This window comes from Balaenoptera physalus, assembly GCF_965194825.1.
Source record: "Balaenoptera physalus genome assembly, chromosome: 14".
NCBI lineage: Eukaryota > Metazoa > Chordata > Mammalia > Artiodactyla > Balaenopteridae > Balaenoptera > Balaenoptera physalus.
Window position 1 is genome coordinate 58,392,998 of NC_138893.1, and position 20,954 is coordinate 58,413,951.

At 41.0% G+C, this 20,954-nt stretch overlaps 1 protein-coding gene and 1 long non-coding RNA gene across 4 annotated transcripts in view; both read right to left on the bottom strand.

Moving 5' to 3' along the window:
- The window catches only part of LOC309642402, a 229,856-nt gene that overhangs the window by 174,253 nt on the left and 34,649 nt on the right, over window positions 1-20,954 (bottom strand). The gene's annotated exons all lie outside the window — the stretch shown is intronic.
- The window catches only part of PCGF5 (polycomb group ring finger 5), a 115,240-nt gene that overhangs the window by 46,192 nt on the left and 48,094 nt on the right, over window positions 1-20,954 (bottom strand). For all 3 annotated transcript variants that reach the window (XM_082423942.1, XM_082423943.1, XM_082423941.1), the window contains exon 2: window positions 16,120-16,414. In XM_082423942.1, coding sequence (XP_082280068.1) covers window positions 16,120-16,231 — 112 coding nt within the window. In that variant the 5' untranslated portion in view covers window positions 16,232-16,414. The remainder of the gene's footprint in view (window positions 1-16,119; window positions 16,415-20,954) is intronic.

Sequence of the window (20,954 nt, forward strand, 5' to 3'; positions counted from 1 at the left end):
AAAAAAAAGCTGGTAAGCCTGCATTTATTTCTTTTACTAAAAGTTTATCTGAATGCAACATAAATAGTTCTTAATAATACTTGAGAGTTTTCAGTATGTCTGGATTACTTTTTACTGGCAGGGTGCTCCTGGGACAAGCCAGGAGCTACAACGGAACTCCTGGCCTGTGCAGAGTATGATGAGTCTGTGCTCACAGACACTGTAATTCCAAGGGGCACGAAGTATGGGTGGTGACATCAAGCTGGTACAAAAGCACAAGAGGTAAACCGAAAGAATGACTGAGAATCTGAAAGGGATAATTAAGATTTTAAATAACGATTATAAACAAAGACACCAGAAATATGATTTGTGGCTTTTCGGCCACAAGCCTATACAGCCTATACTGTAATACTCCAAATAATACTCCAAATAATACTCCAAATAATACTAATCTTTCTGGTTATGAATCTCTCCCACCTTTTCCCTAAGCTTCTTACCTACCAACTGTCTTGCTCAAAAACCTTTGACATATTTACACCATCTGAACTGTAAGAATTTTTCAGTCCAATTCCCTATTCCAATACTTCCTCCTGCATTTTATTACCCTGTGTAATCTTAAATTTTCACCTGGTACTGATCAGCTCCCCCTTTTACAACTCCATTACAAACTACTTTCCCCCCTCCTTAAGCCCCACACTATCTAAAAGAAGTAAAAGTTTATGTAAACAATTGATCAAGAGTAAACACTAGGATTCCTACCACTGAGATTACGTCTGAAAATTCAAACACATCACACATACTGGTCAGAGCAACAATGGTCAGGGAAGAATTCTCCTCAGTAACTAATTTTAAAATGATCAGTACATACAGAGAATAATATCTTGGTATTTCCTTTCACTTATTTATTCATTGATTCAATAGCCAAGCATTGTACTAGAAGTTGGGGGTGCAGGGGTAAACAAAACAAAGTCCATACCCTTATGGAGCTTATGTTCTATTTGGGAAGTGAAAGAATTTTAGTTAGTAATAAGTGATATTTACAAAACAAACAGAAAAATGATAGAGTGGGTGTGTGTGCGTGTGCAAGAGAGAGAGAGAGAGGGAGGGAGGGGGAGGGATAGAGGGAGGGAGAGGGAGAAGGAGGGGGAGGGAGAGGGAGAGGGAGGAGGGGGGAGGGAGAGGGGGAGGGAGAGAGGAAGGGAGGGGGAGAGAGGGAGAGAGGGAGGGAGGGGGAGAGAGGGAGGGAGGGGGAGAGGGTGAGAGAGAGAGAGAGAGAGAGAGAGAGGAAAAAGCACGAGAGCGCACACGTGCGTGCTGAGGGCTGGTAGCTATATGTTAGGTAAGAGTGATCAGGGTAGGACTTCCTAAGAAGGTACCATCTGAGCAGATTTTTTTGTTGTAAGAGTACACCCGAGTCCCCTATTCTCTACCTCTTTTTACCATGACATACAGCTATTACGGTAACAACCCTTTACTATAATTCTCACAAAATTTGGATGAAGACAGTATTAGAAAACCTTAAAACAGAAAAAGCGTAGATATGAATATATCTGTCCTCCAAATTTCTTGGCCTCCAAAACATTCTAAATGTCTTTTAAAAAGTTAATGTTTGGGAGGGAGGGCTACCTTGCTAAGCCATACTGAGGTAGAAGGAAAAAAAGCTCAATTCTTTTGCAGATTGCTGGTATTTGCTCTTTTCCCAGGGACACTAGATCAATCTCTGAAATTTGGGAAAGAAGGCAAATAGTACAGATAAGAGGCAAGAATGAAGGGGTATTATAAAGCCTGATCTTGTCCTGAATCTCTGATCCTGCCCTGGGGCTCTGTTGTTCAAAAGGTTTATCATGCTCAAGGTATTCAGGAATTCCTGGTTGTCTACTGGCCTTGGTCAAACAGAGAGGCACATGACATGCCCAGAGCAAGTCTTCATCTGGGTCAGCCAAAAGGCTAAGGGCAGGAGCCTATCCTCCCAGGGGCAAAGATATTAATCTAGGTTGTTCAAGAAAGAAATGTGAGGCTCATTTGTCCAGAGGTGCACACAGTTTCAAGAATAAGGCTGCTTAAGGCCAAGGCAGCCCCAGTGCTCAGGGATGCTGATGGGGCATATTAATCTGTATTCTAGATCTGGACGGTCCAACATGATAGCCACTAGCGGCATGTGGCTCCCAAGCACTTGAAATGTTGCTACTTCAAGTTGAGATGTGCTGTAAGTGTAAAACACATGCCAGATTTTTAGAATGAAAAAAATCTCATTAATAATTGTTATATTAATTACATGTGGAATTGATAATATTTTAGACATTGAATTAAATAAAATATATTAAAACTAATTTCATTTGTTTTTTTTAAGTGGCTACTGGAAAATTTAAAATTACACAGGTGGCTCACATTTTATTTCTACTGAACAGTGCTGAACAGAGGGAGATAGAAAGCCCCATCAGGAGGTGAATTTATTTTTCACACCAACATTTGAGATACAGTATCTTATTCTTCTTTTGCAGATGAAGGAGAAGAGGTTTTTACAAGCTAGGTAACCTGCCTTCCCTGATGAATGGCAGCATAGAGACTTGAATCCAGGTTTTCTGATATGAAGTCAAATTTTGCAGATTAAAAAAAATATTTTTAACTTTACAAAGGAAAAGAATGTAATGTAGAAATACCATCCCCCCAAAACATCTTTAGCATCTCTGCTAAATCTGACCACCAAGTAAACATGACAGATAAGCCATCCCATAGGGCATAGGAATTAACCTTACTACATAAAATATTACATTAAAAGAATTTAAAAAAATTTTTTACAGATGCTAAGGCCCATAATTGTCTTTAATTAAATTTTTTTCAAATAGTTTAAGAGAAAAATTTAAGATGTTGAAATATAATATTTTTACTCTAGTTTTCTTTTTTGTTCAGATGATTTGGTGGTGGATGCCATCATTTTCATCATAATCATTAACAATTAAAAGGTTTATGTAACAGGTACCACCCAAACACTTCAAAATATATTTAATTTGACACAATTTCATAATTTAATATTCATTAAAACCCCATTAATTAGGTAATATTATTAGGCCTCTTACAGATGAAGAAACTGAATAGAGAACTTCAGCAATTTGCCAGAAATCATGGAGCCAGTAAGTGGCGAAAGCCAGGATTTGAATCAAGAGCCCATTTTCTTACCCAATGCATAACTATATGCTACACTGTCTTCTAACTTTATATCTATATATCTAAAGTATACAGAAAAAGAATGCCTTATCCCTTAATTTGGGAGCCTTAAATATGTCCACTTGTAGAATTAGAACTCCTTTTAAACTGAATATTTTACACAAAATAGCCCTTTTAAGTAGCTTATATATTCTTAAAAAAAAATTCTAGAAATACATCTCCCACATGCTTTTAAAAGCTGTTAAATAAAGCACAAACTTATATAAATTAGAACCTAAGGAAATATAGGCCAGAAGTTCAGTGAAACTGAAAAAAAAAAAAAAGTAAAATGAGAATTTGCTTTCCCTTAGACGCTTAAAAAAAAACTCATCACTACAAAACTGACCTTTGATTCTTAGTTTATAATTTGGTTTATACGAGCTGAAAAACACATTTTAAAAATATCTTAAAGATTTAATACTAAGCTGTCTAACTGCTCAACTGCGGTACTGGCTAACTCAACTGGTCCAAGAATGATGTTTTAAAAAGGTCCCAGTCTGCGGTTAAGACTGTGTGTGGAGACCAAGGAGAGACTTCATCCTCACCAGCCACTGTATAGAGAGATGCTGGAGCCAGCAGAAACACCTGGTCAGAAAGGGAGTTAGGCTCACCAAAGATATCCCCAGTTGGAAAAGCACTTAAATGGTAACAAGTGCTAACATTTACTGAGCATTAACCAAGTATCAGGCTCAGGGCTTTGTGTGGCTCACTGTGTGGACTGCTATCATCCTCCTCTGGCAAAGGAGGAGTGCGATACCGGAGAGCCTGAGCAGGCTGCCCACATCTGCCCAGCCGTGTAGCAGACAGGGCACCCAACCCCACGCTGGATGTGCAGCTCAAGGCCTAAAATCCAAACCACTACACAACGCATCTTAAAATCAATACCATTTGGTCCCGAGCACCAGGATTTCATATTTTTAACTGATCTTTATATTTAGCTCATCACGACCATCATTAAACCATTTGGGCAGCCAAAGCTTACTAAGTGAAATCGTTCCTTTTACCATGTCTTAGATTTGAACTAGGTTGTTATACAAATTAGCAGGGAAAGAGTCATTGTGTCATCTAAAGCAGTGGTTTTCAAATGCAGATGGACACCACAATCACCAATGAGATTTTTTAAAAGAACGGATTCATGGTCCCCATCCCAGACCAATTAAAGCAAAATCTCTGGGAGATGAGCGCCAGGACTCTAACTGTGCAAAGCGCTCACTGAAGCAGCCAGAAGACAACCGGGACAACCCCGCCACAAAATCCTTCCCGGCTACTGCCTCAGCGAGGCCGCCCCATTCCAGGATGTGGCCCTCTGCCAAATCCTAACCAGAAGCCACTTTATCATTCACCACTAGGGAATCACCGACACAGGACAAAACATAATCAAAAGAATATGGGATTAATGTGTTCTCTCTCTATAATGCAGACTTACATGAGAAGCCCAGGCAGTATGGCACAGTTGTTCTAGATAAAAGATAATCTTGAGGCAGACAGCTGCATCTGAATCCCAGGTTCTGCCATTAGGCAAATTACTTTGTGCTTCTCTGTACTGGGAGATAACAAGGGTATCTATCTCACAGGGTTCTTAGAAGGATTAAATGAGATAATACATGTAAAATGTGTAAACGAGTGGTAACTTAAATAAATACGAGCTATCACTAAGTTAGATTGCTGGATGAGCATAAAATCATAATAAAAAGAATCAGTAATCGAATATTGAATGGCATCAGACCATGATTAGTTTGACGCATCTATCTTAAGTAACAGATGACCTTGCTAATGGAACTTGAAATGTCTTATCATGTACTGGTATTAACCCTCTGCAGCCCTGTTCACCCTAGAGATAGTTTTGCAACTCAAGTATGATATTTATGGCACACTGCTTCACCTGAGTGGGAACTGCCTATCTTTGCATGTATGATACTTCTTTTTCTGGGGTTGAGGGTCCAAGATTGACCAACGCTTTCACATTATACACTCCTTCCTTAACTTTATATGTTTAGTACAATTCTAGCACAGTCCCACTGGTCTAGAAGAAACCCTGTTGTGTCTCTTCCTGATCACTTTGCATATACCTGCTCTGAAGCACCATTTTATATTGATTCCATAGTTTAACTATTAAAAGGCTATCCTATTTTTTGTATTTTCAAGCTCTGGAGGGGAGCGGGTTCTTCACAACAGGTACAAAGCCCATTTGTTGTTGCTATCTTGGATGTATGGTCTGCCCACATCTCTCATAGAAAGCTAACTTCCCAGCTTTTAATGACACAGTGATCTACGGAAACTTCTCTTCTTGAGCACCAATTCTGCTATCACTGATAATAAACCAATAACAGTCTTTTCTCTCATGTCCTTGGTCGTGTCATTCATTAGTAATGCTCTGTTTATTAAAAGTGATCAAAGGCTGACTTCGTTAAAATCACCTGAGTGTGTTGGTTTTATCTGTCAACACAGAAGCATATTTTTCCCTCCTTCCTTAAGCACATCACTATCTTCATGTGCCTTTCTTAATAACACTCATTTGATACAGTTCACCTTTGAAAAATATGTCTGTTATCTACTAACAGTTTATAAGTAAACTGTGGTCATCTGCGAAGAGAAAAGGTATCAATTTGCTGCTTTTGATACATACTTACATGTGAAACTGACATTATTTATTTTTAAAGTTTTCCAGAATAGCTGTAATTTGCTTCCATGAGACAGTATCTCCTGGTCTTATTCATATAAGGAACTAATGAACATCTTATGTTATACGTGGCACAGTTCTTTCAAAGGCCTACATGAGCTGCAATTTCTTGGAGAACACTAAGGATAGCATTACTTTCTACTGAGGAGAATGCTTTATTCTTGTTTTTGCCAGGACAGAGGGACAGGCAGCAAGGCAGAGCCTGCTGGACAGGGTCAGGACACAGTCTTGGGGCTTCAGCACAGTAGGGGAATCTGAGACCAAGCAGGTCAGGAGACCACAAAGCCCAGGAGGGCCTTCCACAGACAGGCTTATGGAGTCAAGTGGGACTCCAGGGTGAGGGCAGACTCTAGTAGGTCAGTGAGTGTAATAATGACCTCATTCCCTTCCGTATCAACATAAATTCCATGACCAATCAGATAATCACTTTCTCACACAGACTCTAAATAGCTTTGCTCTACTTCAACTCTTCTTCCCTTCTCTTCTTTTGTCATACTTGCTCAGTTAAACTATTAACCCTAGCTAAATCCAACTCTCTGCATACTCTGCTCTGCAAGATTACAGCTGAACACTGTGGGAGAAAAACATGCATCATGCTGATTGGTCTCTCACCTTAAATTCATGACCATGACCCTCAAAAATGGGTCCTTCATCTGCCAGGCAGTTACCCTCAATGCCCTAATTCCATATGCTCTTCACCAATACTTCATACCTTTTCTCCTCTCTCCTCAAGCCCTCACTTATCCTCCCCCATCTCCACTCTCCACTGATGACCTCACTTCCTGTTCTACTGAAAACAAAAGGAAAGAAGAAAAAAAAAAGGAAACAGAATTTATAGCACCATACCTACTCACTCACTAACATCTAAACTTTGTGGTCTTGCCTGTTTCTAGAACTTTCATGTGTCAATCTCTGCTCTGTTCACTAGACCCCCTTCCAACGACCCGAGAACATTGCTCCATTGCTTCTCTCTCGCCTGTGTCAGTCTTCTGCTATCTGCTGAAGATTCCTATCAACATTCAAACACATTATTTCCCCATCTTTTAAAAAAAAGAATCAAACTTCTGTTGACCCTACTTCCCTTGTCAGCTATCACTCCATTTCAGAGTTACCTATACTCTCTCTCTAATACCTCTCTTCCCATTCTTTTTTCTTCCCCTTCTTTACCTTCATTAAGTTGAAAGACTTACATAATCATTGTACATTATCAAAACAATGAAATTAAAACATTTCCATCCTCTCACACCCACCCAGACTTCCACTCCTTACCACTCCACTGAAAGTGCTCAGCGAGATTATCCATGGCGCCTGTGCTGCTCAGCCTGGGCCTTCCTCAGTCCCATCTTACTCAACACAACTGACTCGGCCGGTCCCTCCTCCTCGACACTATGTGTTTGGTTTGTCTCCCAGGACCCACTCTGTTTTCCTCCTACCTCACTGCCTCCTCCCCCTCCGCACCCAGGGCTCAGCCTTGGCCATCACCCCTTCTCCATCTATGCTCACTCCCTTGACGCTCTCACTGATTAAATATGATCTAAATGCTGATCATCTCCAGACTCATATGTCCAACTCCCAACTGGTTGGGATCAGGTATCTGATCAGCCAACTCCTTTACCTTCTTAAATCTGTTCAACTGCCACCTTCCTGATGAGGCTACCCTGAGCACAGGCTTACCTTAAGTGGTCATACCTTCTCACTGACTGCCCAATTCCCTGTACCCAGCTTGACCTTCCCTTTTTCTGTAGCATTTATCACCAGAGTGTACCATCATTTATACACTCTGACTTACTGCCTACTATGCTGCCTGATGTGTCCCAGGTGCCCAGAGTAGTACCTGGAGGAGGAGGTGCTCAGTAAATATTTGTGGAATAAATGAGGACACAGGGGTTAGGAATAGCAGAGGGAGCCACGATTTTAGGACTCACAGGAGTACTACTGTAGTCAAGTCAGAAATCAGCCTAGATTTTCAACTAAGGCAAGGGAAGAGATTCTGAATTCACTAGTAATTTTCTTGACAATTAAAATGAGTTAATTCAATATAAGCTACATAATTTTCTAAAATAAAATGATCATTTTCTATTAACCGAGTAATGTCAGCAGTTGAGCAGTCTGAGAGAACATAGCTTTGTTCACTGGTTTCTGAATTTCTTATACATATATACACACAAGTCTGGCAAAAACCAGTATGTTATAAAACACCAGTAGATATGATACATCTTCAAAGTACCCAAACAGAAATTATCTTTTGCCTCCTCTACACTGGTTGGACTCTACTTGTTCATAATGTTTACACTCAACCTTTGTGCTAGACTCTTAAACATACCTGTACACCGACCACGATTTCTAACTCTGAATACATTTGGTTGTTAGGTTACATATTTTTCTCTCAATCCATCACTGGTATCAGTTCCAACTCATCCTGACCTAGATATAATTTATTCTCAGAAACCAATACAGAAGACAACTTATTTGTTATCCCCTAGTTTTGTCTTTTAGTGTCCACTATGAATCTTTGCTCAGCTGTTCAAACATTCTTTACTATCTAATGCACAGTTTCAAAAGCTAAAAGAACCATACATCTGATATAATTCTTCTTAACATTATTACCAATAATAGATGACACCAAGATTAAGGCCTATAATTATTCTTTCCTATTTAAAAAGAATCATCAAAATGAACACTATAATCATTTTCATGAATGACTAGTTTCTGCCAAAATATTGTTTGAAATATGTAACATCAGTTATACCAATGACCTCATTTCTACCACAACCCTAGAACATTATATTTGCACCTAGTGAAAGTACAGTTTCAAGTACGGTTTCTATTTAGGTTTAAGTACGGTTTAAGTACGGTTCCTATTTAGGCCTTTGATTATTACTCTAAAAACAAGTAAGTCTTGACTCTAAAAATCAAATTTTATAAAGAATACATCCTTGGAAAGTTCAATTTATATCTCTTCTTCATTATAATGGCTATCATTCAGAATTATTAATAAATTCAGATCCTGATTGGGTACATAATGACAGGTATACAGTCATGAAAACATAGTTAGAAGAGGCTTACTATATATATTTTGAAAATTCACATGCTGCTTAAAGAAATTTCAGAAAATGTAGACTAGCAGAAAGAAGAAAAAATAAAATTAGCAAATATCCCAATTTATTATGAAGAGGCACCTGAGTCAGACAGGAATAGGAACCTAGCTCTAGCACTTATTAGCTGTGTTACCTAACCTTTCTGAGTTTTGTCTCTGTGAAAAACACTAGCATGAGAATCTGAAATACTCTTCCCTCAAACTTTTCATAGCTTGCTCCTTCCTATTATTTACGCTCTCTGCTCAGATGGTAACTTCCAAGCAAGACCTTATTCTGTCTTATTTTTCTTCATAGCATGTGTTATACATAGAATCTAAAATTATATCATTCACTTGCTTTTTGTCTGTTCTATTGCAACATAAATTTAGGAGGACAGACTATATCTGTATTGTTTATTGCTGTCTTCCCACTGCCTAGAGTAATGACTGGCACAAGGTAGGTGCTAATAAACATTTGCTGACTGATTTAATAATACCACCTAACTAGAAGGGTTCTTGGGAAGATTAAATAAGGCAATGCACGTAAAGCCCATGACCCCCAATATAACATTCAATAAATAACAGCCATTATCTTAATTTTATTAGCATTTACTTCAATTACTGTATGATTAAAAGTACAAACTGCCTACTTCTAGAGACGCTGGTTATTATTAATGTCTGGTCCAGAGCGTGCTTCTCAGACTTTAGTGAATCACAAAATCACCTGACGGGCTTGTTATTACACCAGTTTCCGGCCCTCTCCCCAGATATCCGGATTCAGCAGGTCTATGGTAAGGCCTGAGAATGTGCACTTCTAACAAGCTCCCAGGTGACGCTGCTGCTGGTCTGGAGGCTGCACTTTGAATAGCAAGTATATGTGGCATAAGATTTTTAAACACTGAGTATCAACATATCAACAGTTCTCTGTACCTTAATTAAATACTTGCGTATTTATGATACTTGTTCAAAAAACAATAAATGATGGTAGAACTTAAATTTTACCATCTTATGATTAAATTATTCCTTCATTCTTACACAGTACTACATAAAATTACCAAGTCCCTTAACTGTCACATCAATTATATTTAATTATCAATTAACCCTTCTTCTTTACATAAATTGAAAACTAAATACAACAATGTTTTTCCAAAGAATTCATCTTAGTTAAGGGACTACCACCATAATTTCTGAAAAGGCAGAAAGAAGAAAGCTTTCTTTTCCTGTACCACAGAATTCCATGTCTATAACCTTCCCTTTTTTCTGAGGAAAGAATCATCAGATTCTTAAAGAGGCTTCTAGCCACAAAAGAGTTAAGAACCAATGCACTGTGCTCTGCACATTTTAGCTGCTGGAACAAAGCTCCTTTGTTCTTAGTTTAAGTGAAAAGTCTTTCATTTTAAGTCAACAACCTATACAACCACCAGCAAACACACTCTAAGCAACCGCAAAGATTTCTCAGGACCCTGGTGCAAGAGAGAGAGCATCCCTTAATTTAGAACCACCAATCTCTACTCCCCAGTCCTGCGCCTCTCCCTCTCCCTACCCATGACCCACAAAGCTCCCACCTATGTTTTAGAAGACAGTTTCTCAAAATCCGTTAATTCCTAACCCACACTATCTACATGCCTTTCAAGCTACCTTTCACTGCATTTGAATCTTGGGAAGGAAAAACACACAATAAACTAATCAACTGACTGACCATTTATTTATTCATTTAAGCTTTTACTGAGCACTCAAGTACCAGGTACTAAGGATACACTTAAGCTAAATCTGCCTATGGGAGTAGACAGGTGGCATGTGTTGGAGTAGACGAGCTTTAAAGGATGGGCGGCTGCTAGCCAGGCATACAGGAGACGTTCCAAGCAGAGCAAGCAGCTGAACCACGTGTGTGCAGTGTGTGTGTGTCAGGTGGTGGGGGGAGGGAGAGGGCAGAAATCAGTCACAGCTGCGTAGCTTTAATTTATCCTGAGGGCAGTAGAGTACCTTTAGGAAATTTTGGGGTGGCTGAAGTGTGAGCGATGAAGACAGTAAGCCCTTGTAAATGATCACCACTGACACAGCTTAGGAGTGGGCTACAGGGACTTCGGTGAGAAGGAATGAGGGCCTGAGCGAGAAAGGTCACAGGGGATGAGAGTGAAGGGACAGATTCAAGAGAGATTACAGAGAGAGACCAGACAGAACTTTGTCCCTGTTTTGTTAGTGAGGGTAAAGAGTCAAGCATGGAGCATATTTCTTGCTTGGACAACTGAATGCTGGCATCCCATTCATTCACTTTTAGGTCATGTTAAGTTCCAGGAGGCTTCAGGACATCTAAGTGGACATCCAGTGGGATTCTGACGCTCAGAATAAAGATTTGGCAGACATCAGCATAGGTAGTTGAAGTCTCAGAGGAGGTGAGTTCACATAGAAAAGAAAAAAATAGATCCAAATACACCTGTAGAAATTTCTTCTTGGCTTCTGAGTTTTGCTTAGCAGAGTTTAAGTTCCAAATTTATCTTATTTACCACTCTACTCCACCGGCTAGCAAAGTGCCTGACATCTAATTCTTTATTTTAGAGAATTCAATAATTATTTGTGTGAACAAGTTTATTTCCTTAGGTTTGTTAGGTTGTAAAAATTACCTCATAGACATGTACCACATGTAACCTAACAAACCACACATTTGTTAGGTTGTTAAAATTACCTCATAGACATGTGGATTTAGTTCATCTAGCATTAAGTGATCATTTAAACGGAAAACTCACCTGTATTTTAAATTTTTACCTCATTTTAAAGTTTTATTATCTTTTTACCAAACGTCCTTGGTCTGCTGAAGGGAGCTGGTATTAGTAGTTGAGGTATGAGCCTACTTACAGATGGGGCTTTTATAAGCCCTTTTTTTTTTTTTTTTTTTTGCGACTCCTTGACAGAAGCGTGGGACATTCTGCGCTGCCATCTCTGCCTCCCCCTTCCTTCTGACTGGCTTGCCCCTTTCTCTGTCTTCCACAGAGCTGAGTGCTAAGAACACCAAGGGCTGCTGCAGTCAGACAGAGTCTGCTGTCATTTTGGCCCTTGTTTCTACATCCACAGGGAAGCCAAGCAGTGTTAGCTCCAGAATTTCTTAATGGGAGAACAGGGAATCAACAAACTGATTTGAGGAGAGAGAAAGAGTCAAGATGCATGTGCAGAGTAATCTGAAAGAGTAAAGTAACTCCGTTTATCCATATCAAAGCAGGGAGAGCCACTCATGATCTCTACACCTCCCACCCCAAAGCACCTCCACTGCAGCCAGGCCCAAGCATTTATGTCCCTGCCTGAGAAGGCCTTGGGTCCATGGCTTTAGGAATTTCAGAAAACACTCTTTTTGGTTCCTTCTCCGGCATTCATTCTGCTGCAACATCCTGACATATATCTGCTATTACATCATTCTGTTTCCTTATTTTCATCGCACTTACCAGCATCCAAATTTATTGATATTTTATACATTCCCTAACTTGATTACTATTCCTTCACTTGACCAGAGTTCTGAAGGGACTGGTCCTAAAGTCTGATTTGGCTCACCAATAATAAAGCTCCATTTAAACATTTCAAACTCGAATAGTAAGAACAAAATCTTTCTCTTTTATTATGAGTTTTCATAATAAGAACTATTGTTTACCCATTTTTTACTTATAGTATCATAAAATTATAGTCTATGTACAAAGTTATTTTAATAAGATATTTTTTTATATGCCCAAGTCAAGATGGAAACTATTAGGGGGTACTTCAATGTCACTTAACACTTCTCACTTTCCTCCTGTCCCATTTGGCCATCTTCTCTATTGTATACTGATCCCAAATCATTGTACCACATATATCTGTCCCACCTTATACCTAAGAAAACCAGGTAACATCAAAGAGCCAACCAATGATTAAGGAACATGCTATACAGTACTATTTATTTTATCAACACAAATAGGGGAATACTTTGCAAGTGGGATAGTTTTTGCCTATAAGCCCCAGTATGAATACAAACCAAAAAATATATAGAAATCCAAGGACCAGAAAGTGCATAAAGCTTAGCACTACAGAATCCTCAGGTCTCCTAAGACACTGGGTTGAGTGCCTGACTCCCCCATCATTTACTCTACTGTTCTGTGTTCTCTGTGGATGAAAGAGGCCATATTTGTGTCTTTTAATCACAATTCTGCCATGTTCATTCTCTCTCAGTAAAGGGGCTTGCTGACTGCCAAGGGACTTTTCAGGCCAGAATGACACGAGCTGTTAAACGGTCACCTATCCCTTTAGACCGTAAATTGCCATTGCAAACATAAACATAACCCTTGCTTATAAACTTATTGTTTATACTTCTAGAATCCTTTGTTTTTCCTTCAAAAAAGTAACATTTAGGAAATTCCGTGGTGGCGCAGTGGTTGAGAATCCACCTGCCAATGCAGGGGACACATGTTCGAGCCCTGGTCTGGGAAGATCCCACATGCTGCGGAGCAACTAAGCCCGTGCACCACAACTGCTGAGCCTGCGCTCTGGAGCCCGCGAGCCACAACTACTGAGCCTGAGTGCCACAACTACTGAAACCCACGTGCCTAGAGCCCGTGCTCCACAACAAGAGACGCCACCGCAATGAGAAGCCCACGCACTGCAATGAAGAGTAGCCCCCGCTCGCCACATCTAGAGAAAGCCCGCGTGCAGCAACGAAGACCCAACGCAGCCAAAATAAGTAAATAAATAAAATAAATTTATTTTAAAAAAATAATATTTAAACTGAGATTTCATTATGTCCCAAAGAAAATTTTCTTTCAGAAGAACAGATATAAAATCTGTATTATATAGATAAAAACTGGAGAATTTGTGCTTTCTTCTCATCTGCCAAACAGAACTGGCAGGTTTTGCTGGAGAAATCCAAATATAAAAACAATGCACTAATGTCAGAAGAAGCAAAACAAAACAGACTGTGGACCATGTCCAGGTGTCATGTGTCGTGTAGTGGGAAACAGGAAAGTATAAGACAAAGTCCCCACTCTAGAGTAGCCACATCTTACTGGTTCTTCCTCCAAAATACATCCACAGTCAATCATTCTTCCCTGCCTCCATCTCACACCTCATTACCCTGGCTGAAGGCCCCATAATCTTTCAGCTGACCTGCAGCAATAGCCTTCTCACTGATTAGCTGTTCCTTAAACTTGCCAAGGGCATTCCCACCTCAAGGCTGTGTACTTGCTTTTCCCTCTGCCTGGAATGCTCTTCCCATATATCCAGAGTTCAATCCCTTCAGGTTTCTGTCCAAATGTCATCATATCAAAGAGGTCAACCCTGACACACTATATAAAATAACCCCAACTCTCCTACTATCTACAATCCTTCTTTGTTCTTCACAGCATTTAACACAATCTAACGTGGCATGTTTATTATTGGTTTTCCCCTTTCTTGAGAGCAGAGATTTTTGACTACCTTGTTCACTGCTGTATCCTCTGTGCCTAGAATGGTGCCTGGCACACGGTAGGTATTCAATAAATATCTGTTTGATGATGTTTAACAGATAACTGTTCAAGTTAGATAATGATACAGTGCAACAGTAAATGAGCATTTCAAGACAGTTCATAGTTAACTGGTAATTGAACAGCATGGGCCCAGTGATACCTCCAAAAAGTATACATCAACATCACTTGGAGAGGTTTTCCGAAATACACATGTCCAGACCTCATCACAACACCCACCAATCTCTCCAGGTGGAGTTGTGAAAATGTTTATGTTTAAACAGCTTCCTAGGTGACTATTTTTTTTTGTGGTAAAATATTTATAAAATCTGCCATTTTAGCAACTAACAGGTGATTCTTTTTTTGCAACCCTGTTTAAAACTACTGGTATAATAGTATGTAAGTTAAGCAGAGGGAGAATAGCTGCAGGGGGGATTAAATAAATGTCCCAGGTTATCTTAGAAAGAGCATGGGCTTTGGAGCTGAATACAGGTCTACTACTCATAAGCTGCGAGACTGGGCAAGTGACTTAGCTCTTAAGCTTCCACACCTGCAAGTGAAGATAATCTCTATACCCTCTCTGTCTCCCCACATCCCCTCCAAACTGCTTCAAGGTTACTGTAAAGCTAAAATGAAATCAAGTATATAAAGTATCTACTTTGGTGCACATAACAGGCATTAAACTAGAACTTACTGGAATTACCTTCACTGAAATAGGAAAATAAATTCATATTGGCAAAAACACAAAAAATAGGTGAAATCCTGGCCTAAGTGGCTATAAAAATGTCTCTTTCTCTACTGATAGGACAGGTGAAAAAGAAACTTGTCAGGAGTTCCAGATATGATCATTCGTTAAAACAGTGATTCTCAAACTTGTGCGTGCTTCAGAATCACCTGGAGGGATTGTTAAACACAGATGTCTGGGCCTACTCCCAGAGTGTTTCTGTAATTCTGGGGGAAGGCCTGATAATCTGCATTTCTAACAAGTTCCCAGGGGATGCTGAGGGCTGTTGGTTATTGGTCAAAGGGTACAGTTTCAGTTATACAAGATGAATAAGTCCTAGAGATCTACTGTACAGCACAGTGCCCACGGTTAACAATACTGTGTTGTACACTTAAAAATTTGCTAGGAGGGTAGATTTTACGTTGTGTTCTTATCACAATAATAATAATAATAATAAACAAGAGGGTGAGAGAAAACTTTTGGAGGTGATGGATAAGGTTTATGGCATTGATGTGATGATTTCATGCGTATATACTTATCTCTAAACTCATCAAGTTATACACATTAAACACATATAGCTTTTTTATGTCAACCATACCTCAATAAAGTGACTTTAAAAAACCTACAATGAACTAAAGTATGCATATCCTAAAAAAATCTGAGCATATTAATTCTTTCAGTAAAATTTTTAAAAAGAGAAAACCTAAAATAGTTCACATAAAAAAAAACTATAACCAATAACTGCTTATGATTTTCAGAACATTTTAAAATCAGATAAAAGTCAACTATAACAATTTAAAAAAGAAACAAGAAAAAATTCATACCACTGGAATCCCAGTGAGAAATTCAATTCTGAAAATAAATGCAACGTTAATTCTTAGAATATTCATTGCTTTAAAAGTTAAAATCTGGAGGAAAAAGAAACCCAAAATGTGGTAGTTTTAAAAGAAGAAGTGTAACCCAAAACTTCTGACAGGTAGATGACAAAATAAAGAATACTTACAGGTATGGAGGCATTCCGTCACTGTAGTTGGCTTGATCAGATACCCTTTACAGATATAGCAAGTGATGTAAGGATTGAAATCTTTCACCAAGTGTTTCCTCTGGGTAGCCATTCGTGGTTAGCTAGGACTGGCTCTAGTAGTTCAGGCAAACAGGGGTATTAAGTGTATGAAAGTCTGATCCCAGGAGCTGGTGTGGAGTTCCCAACTGGATGTCCTGAGGCATGAGAACTAACATCCAGACTTCTCATGAGATCGCTGGTCATCACTCCTTTTGGTGGTTCTGCTTTCCCATATCTTCTTCCACAGTAATTTTAAAAAGACGAGAAAAAAAGGTGTCAAATTCCTCGTACTGTATTAACACCAATGTATTAGCAGCAAGTATTACATGTTCCAAACTGGGTGAACAGGTGAACAGAACATTTCCCTCACTGTAACATTAATTTGTAAACCTGCTATGATTAAGTCAGAATAATGACAAATTCACCCAATCCTGAGGCCTCAACTATCACCTCTATACAAATGACACCTGAGGCTATTAACTCCGGTTTTGATGTCTTTACCTCTTGAGTAATGCCTTTTAACTATCTGCTTGACTGCTCTATTAGGAGTTTCTGCCAACACAAGCTAAAAGATTCAAAATTGAAGTCATTATCCTCCCTATCAAAATGCTCCCTATTTCCATTCTGTACTCCACACCTAGTCGGTAATCAAATCAAATGGATGTCCTTTTCCATTCCATCCACAGCCATCCTACTCAAATATTACCTCTCCACCTGCAGCCCAACTTATGTTCTACCAAGTTTATTTTATTCTGTCACATTTGGATCCTCTTCTCAAAGAATGTCAGTGTCTCCTCTTTACTCTGTAACAGAGAAACCTTTAAATTTCTCAGCTTGTCGTATAAGACCCTCCACAGACTGACCTTAACATACCATTCAAAGCTCAGGAAAACTGGAAGGATGGCTCTTTCCATAGTGCATTCTGCAGGTCCTATGCCCTCCATCCAAAGAGCCCTTCTGTTCCCCTATCTAGAGCCTACCTATTCTTCAAACCCTTTTCCAAAGCTATCCTCAGTGTAATCTCCCCGGTTTTTTTTTACCCTTATTTCTCTCCTGTTACGTTTTCCTTCTATTCTTATTTACAGTTACATTCATTCTTAATCTCCTCTATTAGACTGCAAAATCTTAAACAGACAGCAGTCATATTTAGTAAATGTATAACCTGGGCAATGTTACTTATCGTCTCTAAGTCTTAAGGTTTTTTAAACTGTAAAATGAAAACAAAAATGCGCGCCTCCTACAGTTGTGACGATTAAATGAGACAACATACATATAGCTAGCACACTGTAAAAACTGAATGTCATTAATTTTTTTAACTTTTAACTTTTTTTTTTCCAGAAACGTCTAGCATGACTTGTCCATATGGTTACTTTTAAAAGTTTTAAAGGTTTCTTACAACAAACGTGTCCTCTTAGATAACACAACACGAAAAAAAGGTGTGGACTTCCCAAGTTAATTCTATAAACAAAAACTTTTCTATCTCAGCTATTAACTCATAGATTAAGTACAAAGCAACCGGAGAGGTAAAAGGCATCGTTCCATCTTCCATCGACAGACACATCGCCACTGAGAATATGCACGGAATAGGTTCTGCAAGTAATCATCCTATCCACTCAGGAAATCGTGTCGAGGGTGTAACAGAAAGAGAGCGTAATTATGAGACGGGGGGTCTGGGTTCTGGTCCTGAGCCCCTGTATGACCTGCAGCAAGGCACTTATTATCCGTGCCTGGATCTCGGCCTCCTCCTCTATATACTGGGATTAACGGCCCTGCCTTTCTCACAGGTTTGCTACGAAGCTCCAAAGTCAGACAAAGTCCTCTGAAAGCAGACATGCACAGTCCCGACCCGGGGTGGGATTATGATCTTAAACCATAGAGCCCTGTCACCAAGAAGGTTAAAGGAAACAAGTACTTGAAGTGACGGGGCGGGGGCAGGAGGGAACTTTTCCTCGTCCTCCGGCAGGACCCGGTAGCACTGCCCTAGGCGGTCCCAGCACAAGCCTCCCCGCCCGCCTGGCAGGTGCGCGGCCAGGGCCCGGCGGACGCGCCGCTCGGGCCGGGCCGGGGCTGCTCCTGGGAGGACGCGCCGCCTCTCCCAGGGCCGTGCGCCCGCCGCCCTCTCCGCCCCCGAGCGCAAGGCGCGACCTCGAAGCCCCCAGACCCCGGCAGGCCACCCCCGTCCCCGCCCCCGAAGAGCTCTCCCGGCTCCAGGCGGGGCCTGCCGCGGCAGGTGCTTGGAGGTGCCGCTCCGGCTCCCGGCGCAAACTTGGGCGGGGAGCGCAGGGGCGGCCGAGTTCCGGCCCTTCGGCCGCTCTCCAGCCAGCCGGGTACCTACCCCGCGGCTGCCGCCACCGCCGCTCCTCGCCGCCAGCGCGCCGGCCTCAGAGGGAAGGAAAGTGAAAGAGAAACAGCGCCTAGCCGCGGCCTGGCCGGTCCCCGCGCCCCGTCCGCCCTCCCCCTGCAGGCGGGAGCGCGCCGGCTCCGCGGGGCCACTCGACTCGGGCCCGATAGGGCGCGGCGGGCCTCGGGCCCAGGGCCGGTGCCGCCTCCAAGGGCAACTCCACCCCCTTCCAACCGCCGGCGCCGCCGCGCGGCCCCGCCCCCGCCACGCCCGCAGGCCACGCCCGCAGGCCACGCCCGCCCGCCCGAGCTCCTCGCAGGTACCCCCGGCCGCCCCGCCGCTCGGGTTCCAGAGCGACGGTAGATTTGACCAAATTTTATCTCAGTTCTTCTCCTCCTCACCACCGACCCCTCCCAGTTGTTTTCATCATAACAATGTCTGGCATATTTTCCCTGGCGGGTTTACAAGCGATGGTCGGTGCTGAGAATGAGTCACCCTGCGAAATTGTCTACTCAGCTGCGTCTTCCCCAAACTAGCCCCACGTGGGCCGCGGTGGGGACGAAGACCGCTTGATTTGCACCCTATTTAAGAACCACTAAGGAACTCATTACTGGGCGGGGGGTGGGTGGGGGGTCTGGAGATCAGGATCAACGACAACTGGAAGCAAGGGAGAACGATGGGGGTGGGGGGTGTTCGTGGAAAGGTGAAGAGTTCTTAACTGCTTGCAAGGTTCAAAAGCAACCAACCAACCAACCAACAACCCCAGTTCTCTTTCTAGTGGACTTTAAGAACTACAAGAGCAAAAAATTTATTCAAAAGCATACATTAAAGGATTCCTCAAAGTCATTCAATCCTAATATACTGCATTCCACAAACTTACAAATTTCTACTACAACCAGTATTTTGCTAAACATAAATTAGACTTGGTTCTTTGTTGTTTAGAAGACTGCAATCCAGTAATCCTAAAATAGCAGGCAAATCAGCGTGGTGTCCACCAGTAAACAAAAGTTCAAAAGAACATCCCAAAGGGTATCTGCCAAGGGCAACTTTAAATCTTCTGTGTTAGAAAGAGGAAAAGGTGCTGCAATTACATCATCTTTGCCTCTGGAGAAGTGAGGGCAGTGATGGCTAGGGAGCTGACAGTAATGGAGAAGGGATGGGGGGAAATTAGTGCAAAGTATTTGCCTTACCTCCAAACGACATGAGTCACCTTACTTTCTACCAGAGTGGAGATGGCTCTAGTGGCAAACCAAGGAACCCAGTGACCACTGGTCTAGCAGGGTGCAAGTGTTCAAAGATCCATTTCGAATTTAAAATACACCAAGAAGTAGACAAGACAGCTTTAAAAAACATCCAATTTATACTTAAACTTAGGTAGAGTGGACATAACCTTTAAAAATTACCATTTTTAACATCATAGCAGGAGCAATACATTTTCTGAAACAGTTTTCAATGACCACATTTTCATTGTCCTTATAAGAACCATTCTGCAAAAGTATACATGCCAATTTCCAAGCTGGGATCAACTTCAGCAAGTCCCGGCAATCACAACAAGCAAAGAAAACAAGTCCGATAAAATGACTTTATAGCTGCAGGATTCCTCTCCAGATCTTTCATCTTGGAAACTAACTAAACATATCAATACGTGAAAAGTCACCCTATTTCTAGTATATTTAAAATATGTAATGGGGGACTTCCCTGGTGGCGCAGTGGTTAAGACTCTGCAATCCCAATGCAGGGGGCCTGGGTTCGATCCCTGGTCAGGGAACTAGATCCCACATGCATGCCGCAACTAAGAAACCCACCTGCCGCATCTAAGACCTGGCACAACCAAATAAATAAATAAAATAAATATTAAAAAAAATAAAATATGTAATGGAAGATATCACTGTATAAACTACAACATATACATTATGACTTATTTTCCTAATTTGCATCTGAAGCTATTTTAAATGTATTTTTAAAGAATAACACTTAATGAAGTCCAGGGGGCTTAAGTGTTATTGGCAATCAACACTAAGTGGGGTTAATCAGCATTCCCTGAGGAGAAGAGCTTGAGATGGATATTAGGAGGACTTACATTAGTAATGGAGGGAGGGGTCACAAATATGCTACAGAGCAGTACCTGAAGATAGACATGGAGGTGGGGTTGCCATAATGAAACTGCAAATGGTGGACTTGAAAGCAGGGAGAGAATAACAGCCTTTGTAAGAAAATCTGTGCTTCGTGTCCCGAGGCAGCATAGTTTGTAGTAAAGTGTTCAGTAGTTTCTCCTTTCCCCTCTTCAGCTACCACCCCACCTTGCCCGTTCCAAGAAAAAAAATGCACACACACAAAAAAGAAAAAACAAAACCTCAAACGTGTGTCTGGTTAAAAAGATAACAAAAAAAATGGCGAGAGGGAATGTTAAGAAGGGGCAAGTCTCCTGACTCAT